The sequence below is a fragment of the Etheostoma spectabile genome, chromosome 2, assembly GCF_008692095.1.
Source record: "Etheostoma spectabile isolate EspeVRDwgs_2016 chromosome 2, UIUC_Espe_1.0, whole genome shotgun sequence".
NCBI classification, from domain to species: domain Eukaryota; kingdom Metazoa; phylum Chordata; class Actinopteri; order Perciformes; family Percidae; genus Etheostoma; species Etheostoma spectabile.
This window is the reverse complement of record NC_045734.1, coordinates 4,206,660-4,214,465: the sequence shown is the minus strand read 5'-3', so window position 1 is coordinate 4,214,465 and position 7,806 is coordinate 4,206,660. Positions and strand designations below refer to the sequence as shown.

At 39.8% G+C, this 7,806-nt stretch overlaps 1 protein-coding gene across 5 annotated transcripts in view; it reads right to left on the bottom strand.

Annotated features, from left to right (window-relative positions):
• Nucleotides 1–7,806, bottom strand: part of rptor (regulatory associated protein of MTOR, complex 1) — a 212,559-nt gene that overhangs the window by 28,974 nt on the left and 175,779 nt on the right. For all 5 annotated transcript variants that reach the window (XM_032536773.1, XM_032536784.1, XM_032536782.1 and 2 more), the window contains exons 26-28: nucleotides 6,840–6,945; nucleotides 2,326–2,440; nucleotides 1,119–1,243 (exon numbers count right to left, since the gene is read on the bottom strand). In XM_032536773.1, the coding sequence (XP_032392664.1) occupies nucleotides 1,119–1,243; nucleotides 2,326–2,440; nucleotides 6,840–6,945 (346 nt within the window). The remainder of the gene's footprint in view (nucleotides 1–1,118; nucleotides 1,244–2,325; nucleotides 2,441–6,839; nucleotides 6,946–7,806) is intronic.

Here is a 7,806-nt window from a genome sequence, read left to right as displayed (position 1 = left end):
CAGAAAAAGTGATTTTTTCATAATATGGGCACTTTAACTTAACTCCGTTACGTAAAAGTTCTGCATTGAAAATGTTACATAGGTAAAAGTATGTAAGTATCATTAGGAAAATGTACTTAACGTATTAAAAGTAAAAGTACTCAATGAAAGTGAAAAGTGTTGAATCATCTAATCATTTCAGCAGGACATGTAGGCCGTTAAAATAAATCTAAACCTAAAAAAACCTAATGTATAAAGTAACTAGTGAGTTAAACTGTCAGATGAATGTAGTAGGGTAAAAAGTACAATATTTCCCTCTAAAATGTAGCAGAGTAGAAGTAGAATGTGGCATCGAAAGAAAAGACTCAAGTATAGTACAAGTACCTCAAATTCGTGCTTATGTACAGTACTTGAGTAAATGTCCTTAGTTACATTCCACCACTGCTGGACAACGCAGCTGACACACAGCTAAGACACAGAGCTCAACATAAAACATGTCCAAGCACTCTTATGAGAGAGCTATTACAGCCCATAAAAGTCTCCACTTGATTTACATTCTGCATTTTACTTTTTAATGCTGTACTTTTTTTGTAATAACTAATGTCCTCCCTGATATCTTTCCCAGCATGACTGATGTAGAAAAGCTGAATAAGTGCACATTACATTTTTGATGAGATGGAATTTAAATGTGTTAATCCCCATGCTTTATTAAGTTTTCAGGAGGTGAGCAGTGAAATACATTGGATTTGTTCTTAGTTTAATGTGGCACTGTTAAGATAAAACAAAACGAGTGTGCGTTTCTGTGTGTTTCTGTGTGTTTCTGTGTGTTTCTGTGTGTTTCTACAGTTCCTCTGGCTTATGAAGATAAAGCTATGGAGGCTAATGGCTTTGTTCTATTGATGAATGATGATACATACGCATGAGTGCTTTGTGTTGTGTGAGTGTGTGTTTGGGGAGGGGGGGAGTCAAGTATTTAAGGCTCGGTGCTGCTACAAATGAGTCTTGTTGCGATTTCCACTCTGGGTGTGAACATTTGAGCTGCTCAGTCAAGGGGAAAGCGTTTCTAACTTTGAGTTTTTACTTTCTCTTCCACTTGTGAGTGTATTCCTAATATGTGACATACAGTACGTGTGTCAAACCTGTTGCAGTGAGCAGTAATGAACAGTCATGTCCGTTCAGGTACTCCATGGCCGTGATGCGAGTGTAGCGAGGGTTTCCGTTGTAGAAGTAGTCCAGCCTCTCGCCCTTCTCCCAGTCCCAGAAACTACAGCAAACACACACACACACACACACACACACACACACACACACACACACACACACACACACACACACACACACACACACACACACACACACACACACACACACACACACACACACACACACACACACACACACACACACACACACACACACACACACACACACACACATACTCTCATTAATCTGGGCTACATATACAAACCATCAAGTATGGAACCGAATCATTTTCATAATGGTCTTGAAGCTATAGTGTGTAGTTTCTGTCTCCCCCCAGGAGGAATTCTAAGCAATGACAACAAAACTTTCTGCGTTTCCACATGATACAAGCCTTCCGTAATCGCTACTCCACGCAGTTTCTTGTAACCACGGAGGATTAAAAAAAACACGATGGATTCTTCAGAAGAGGTCATTATCGTCACTCAATTTTTTGCTTGAAAGTCAGAAACATACGGAGAAATCCAGAGAGTTGTGTGGAGCTGACAGTCTTAACTAGCTTTCACTAATGTCAAAAAGGTTCTCACTAAAGATTTAAATAGAGCTGGGTTTAAAGAAAATGGATTTTCCAATTTAAATCAATTATCATTTGAATCATCCAAAATCGATTCATAAAATCCAAGAATCAATATTACTAACCCTAACTTGTCAGGAAAGGGGTTCAATAAAAAAAAACTAATAAAAAAAAACTGGTATGGCCAATTTCAAAGGGTCCCTCTGTCACCTCCGGATGTCTGATTGAAATGTCTCAATACTCACTGACTTTACAGTGTGTAGAGCTGCACTTTATTGTGTGTTCATGTTAAATAAAAAGTACTATTAGTACTAGTACAGTACTGCTATTAATGCTTAAAGATCAGTTCTTAATGTATACATTCGTACTTTTAAGAATGCAGCAGGTAAGAGGAAACCTTGTATAATTAGTAGAATCTCCCACACATCCAGGCTAAGTTGGTATTGTAACTGAAATGTTCCTAACATAATTGATACTGAATTAAAAATAAAATCAAATCGGTAATCAAATCGATTCGATAGCCAGCCCTAGTCTTAAATCTGATTTGGCTTTTTCCTTCCGTGTGTTCTGACCAGATGCTGTCCTTGTCGGCCACAGCGATGCAGGTGTTGAAGGGGTGGAACTTCACAACAGATGGTACTCCAGGGTTGCGGTTGATGAATATTTGATCATCCAGACGGGAAACACCTGTAATGTGTGTGTAGGGTGGGTGTGGGGTGGGGTGGGGTGGGGGGGCACACACAGAAAGGGAACATGTGTAAAAAAAGGAGGAAAAGTTCTTGAGACTGGAAAATCCCAGATTTAATTCCTGTCCCCATCCTGCCCTCCTGAACCTGTGAATTTTCCATCTTGTACACAAGGGATACAGGCAAACCACTTCACAAACTAAAACTGTTAGATCTTAGTAGGCTTTCAACGTTACCCACCCTGTATTTAAGATATCACTCTTTAAATAATGTTTCCTTTTTACAAAGGCCTTAGTATTATTCTCAGCAAGCTGGGCAATGTAGTTTTTGGCAAATGGACTGAAAAATTTAAGGTGTGGATTAATAATTTGTTACACTAGGGAATATTTCAGGCAGCAGGACAGTGTATGTGGGACGATGGTCTTAAAAGAACATATCACCCAGTAACTGTGTCTATGGCACAGATGAATTATTATACAGTAGATCAAATAATAGATGTAATATAGGGTTGGTTTTGGTCTTTTTGTGGGATTTGCTAAAAATATAAAAACAGTGCTGAAATACAGGCTGTGTCTAAAATCCAAATAAAACTACTCAAATATGTCCTATACATTATAGTGGACAACAACTGCCTGACATTTTATTTGAGGTTTTGAATTGAGTGGGTACATGTTAAAGATTTCCTTGAAAATTCAACAATGGAAGAAAAAAAGCGGTGCCCATGGCATTTCCACTACTTTCTGCTAACAATCCCACAATGCAATGCACTGCATTTTATAGAAGCAAAGCTTACATCAAGAGGCTCCACTCCTCTTTGTGATGACGCAAATGATAATAAATAACCATCTGAAATCTCACTTCACTGCTCATTATTGAGCAAACTATTAAGAGTCTGCTACACAGGGAATAGTGAGTTTGTGAACAAGGGAGTAATTTCAGAGCCAGCCACGGTCTGTGCGTGTATATGCGCGTATGTGTACTATAGACTAATATTTTTTAAAAAATAATCACAATTTTCCCAGTGAAGCAGTGTTTGTTGTTAAAAATGCTTTCTCTAATTAAGATGAAACTTTCATAATGCCAGTGGGGAAACTGAGAATCTGAGGATGAAAATAGGACAGAACAGAGAGAAACCAGAACAGAAATAAAGAGCAACTAGGCTTTTATAACATAATCTTAAAACTATAACATACTGGAAAGACGCTAAGGTACAAAATAACAATGGAAGAAAAACAAAAAAAAAAGCATATGGCCGTCAATGTTGGGAGAGTCAAAGCAGAGAAGGGTCTAGTGGTGTACCCCTTTTTGAATGACGAATACAACATCAATGCACAGATACGTTATTGGTTCACAAGACTGTTCTTGGCTACCTGAGTGCCCTCTCGAGACCGCCGTCATGAGATGAAAAAGAATGAGGAAAAATCCATCACAGAGTCATTGCAGATGCAGTCGTGTTGGGAAAAAAAAGAAAAAGAAGTTGGAAGGGAAAAGTAGATACGAGATGAGCTAGATCATCGTCATCGTTTGTGGAACTACTGTGCGATCTGAAACTACCCCGAGGACTTTAGAGCTGCGTGGTGATGATGGGTGTGCATCAGCAAGACAAGTAAAATACCAAGTCACATCAGGTTTGTAAGCCCAAAGTCTTTCTTTTGCACATTCTTCCTTCTCTTATTTTGAGCTTTCCCACCTCTGTCTTACCCCCTCCGTCCTCGGTCTTCCTCTCCCTCCCTCCCTCCCTCCTCCTTTCATCTTACCTCAAGTCTATCTGAAGGGAACAGACTGAACGAGGGCAACCCTACTACTTCTCTCTCTCTAACAGAAAAAAATTGAGTTTATAGGGGAATTCAATGATTTACCAAGCAGTCAGAAAGAGAGGCATGAGCAAGCCTCAGCTCTGACGCCAATTGCCTCGTGACTCTGTGTGTGTGTGTGTGTGTGTCGTTGTGTGGTGTGTGTGTGTGTGTGTGTGTGTGTGGTGTGTGTGTGTGTGTGTGTGTGTGTGTGTGTGTGTGGAGTGGGCTGGCCAATGAGTGGCAGTTAGTTATTCTGTTTGAGAAGAGCTCTGACTACTGGGAGTCTGTGTGTATGCCGGCCCCCAGGGCTCTGTAATGTGTGTGTTTGTGTGTGTGTGTGTGTGTGTGTGTGTGTGTGTGTGTGTGTGTGTGTGTGTGTGTGTATATATAAGGGGAGCCCTGTGACTGAGAAACAGGGTTGTTGACTGTGGATTGATTTCTCTTATCGTCTTTCATCACTGCAAATCATCTGCGCGCTCACTCGCATGTCTGAAACAACGCAGCACTACCTACACCCGGTGTGTCTCAATCTTTCCGTCCTTTTTCTGGACAGCCTAGATGTCACCCAGAGTCTAAACATTCAATTAAACATGAAAGTCAGGGCTTATGTTTGTGATCAATGTATTGGATACTGTTGGCTAGGGATGAGCCGAGTACGGCTGAAACGAGTATGCCGGATAAAGCACTTTTGCCGAGTCAAGTATTATCCGAGTAATGCGAGTCAATATCTGTACTCGGATTCAATGCAATTCTCCATTGACTGTGTCTCCGTTCTGTGATAGGCTAGTCACAGTGCCAGTCACAACACCTCTCCCTTACACTATTCTATGATAGGCTAGTCCCAGCGCCCCTCCCCTACACTATTCTGTGATTGGCTAGTCCCAGCGCCCCTCCCTACACAGACAGACTCCTTCTGTTGCTGTGTGTGTCACTCGCACACGGGACACGGAGAAGTGAACAGCTCTCCCCTTCTGGTCCGCGGGGATTTTTCTGTAAACATTTAGGGTTTCTTCAAACTTCAGGTTTGTTTTATACTTCAGGTTGAACTAGTACCTAGTAACCAAGAGACTTCTGGTAACCGTGGGGTTGGTTCAGAAATAGTGCTTGGTAGAATGCGACTCGTGTTGCATCTCTGCCGTCAGAGTTTTTTTTTTTTTTTTTTTTTAAACTGCCTGCTGGCTCTAACTAGTTTTTTTGAATGTCTGAAACTTTCTTGCTGTGTTTTATAAAAAAAAAGAAAAGGCAGTTGTGGTATAAATGAATATTACCAATTAAGATACACACACAAACACATTTTCTGTTGTTTACGAGCTGACAGAAATGACGTGGAGGCCACCTTCATGCAATACAAGTCAAAGGAGAGCCGAGAGCTGTTTTCCCCTCCGGTGGGGGCGGGACTTAAATGCGCTGTGTTTCTGTTCCTGTAAAAAGGGTATTCTGTCTTTTGTTCTCAACAATAAATCCCGTTCACACAGGCAACATTTTAAACAAATCTCTGTCCAAATGAAAACACAGTTGAAACGCTGTCAAGAGCATGTTGCCATGTTTTTTTCAGGCTCTTGACTGAAAAAAAGCTATTACTGAAAGGCTACCTGGCTGCGATGGAGCATTAATCGCTCCTTGGTGCATTCATGGCGCCTCTGCTCCTCGGTATAGTGGACGAGCAACTGTTCATGTACGGTATGTGTAAACATCAGTCGCCAGATGCTGGACATGGGGTTTTAATGGGGAAGTTGTCACTTTGAGTGAACTCATTCACATTACACTTAGTCAGTTAATCCACGGTTAGTATAAAAAGATACTATCAGTGGAGCTTTAACACTAGAACTATGGAGCTAGATTTGTTCCTTTATTACATGCGAGAAAATAAATGGTCTGAGAGAAACAAAAAACATTTGAGAGAAAAAGTTATCACACTGATAGCAGAATGTTTTTATGAGTTTTCATACCAATAGCAAAAATATAATATTTGAAACTAAAAAAAATTTAAATTTTTTTGAAAATTAATCCAATATTTTACTTGTTCCAAATATCCTTCTTATGATTTGTTTCATTTTATTTTCCCATGCTTGTCTGACTTCATCTCTGGGATTTTGATGCAGTGTGCATTTTGTAACCGTTTGGCTTCGCCGTGTGTATGACGTGCGTTTTATAAATAAACTTTCCTTGCCCTTTGGAAGATATGACACCGGCCATGTCATGTAAGGCAAATGTGATTAAACCTGGTATGACATTTTGATAATTGATTTAATCTTATTTCACGTAATATCTGATGCAATTGGATTCTGCATTTAAAGTGCAATCCAGGGTTTTCAGCTAAAGCTTAAGCTTGGCTTAAATTAAAAAGAACACACTTCCTGCAAGACAGAGATTTTAAATGTAAATGACTTTGTGTTCAGAAGAGTTCCAACTTGGGTTCTGTTTGTGTTTTTGATCTACAATATCTAAATACTCTTAAAATAAAATACTATTTAATTTGCATTCTGGAAGAAACACTGAACAAAATGTAAAGATTACAGATATCTGCCTAAATACTGTCTTTTGGTAGCCTTACGTTAACAAGCCTATGGTATTTCAAAAATGAGCGGGTTGTGTGTCACTCACCCCTTTGCGTGATGCCTCGGCTCTGCCTTCTCACGCGAGTGTTTCTCAGGAACCTCCACTGGCGCTCCATCCTCACCTGGCTCTCCAGGTCATGCTCCTCTGGGATCTGAAAGAGAGGGCACAAAAAGGGCAGAAGCAGAGAGAGATGGTTCAATGTATTATGTACATATGCTGCACCCTTTGTTAAAATATAGAAACACAGTGAAATCATAGAATAAATACTTCAGACACCGATTGTTTTCTAACTGTAGAAGGCAACTGGAACATTAAAATATCCACGTCTAAGCATCCAGAGGCAGACAACGGTAATACACACAGGAGAACAAGCTACTAGGGCTGCTTGATTTTGGAAGAAATAATAGAATGTGCTAAATATTCGTTTTTCTCGATTATATTGTTGAAATGTAATACATTGCACAGCCCTACACGCTATGCAGGTTGTTCAAACGTACTGCATGGACAAACATTTGAAAAGGCTATTCAGCTGCTGCTCTAATAAATAAATAAACAAACAAATAAATAAATAAATAAACAAACAAATAAATAAATAAATATGGCAGATGCCCAGACCCTGTGGATGGTGCTCCTCTGCTCATTTTCCTGCAGTCCCTATTTCCCTCTTATAGGAATCTAAACCCTTTCTCTCAATCTCTCTCCTTTACTGAAAGAGCCTGAACTCCTCTCTGGGGGAGGTGAGTTTGTTAAAAAAAGACAATTGAAGTTGCGGGACGTCGTTTTATAGTTTAAAGTAATACAATCATGAATTAAAAACGTGAGCACTACTTTATAATGCAGATTTGATACATATATAAATGAAAAACAGAGTGTAAAGAACAGAGAAAACTTGCAATAGTGTGTGTGTGCTAATTAAGCATATTTCTACAGCAAGTTCTCCCTCCTGAATGCTGAACAGACAGACAGACAGACAGACAGACAGACAGACAGACAGACACACAGACAGACACAC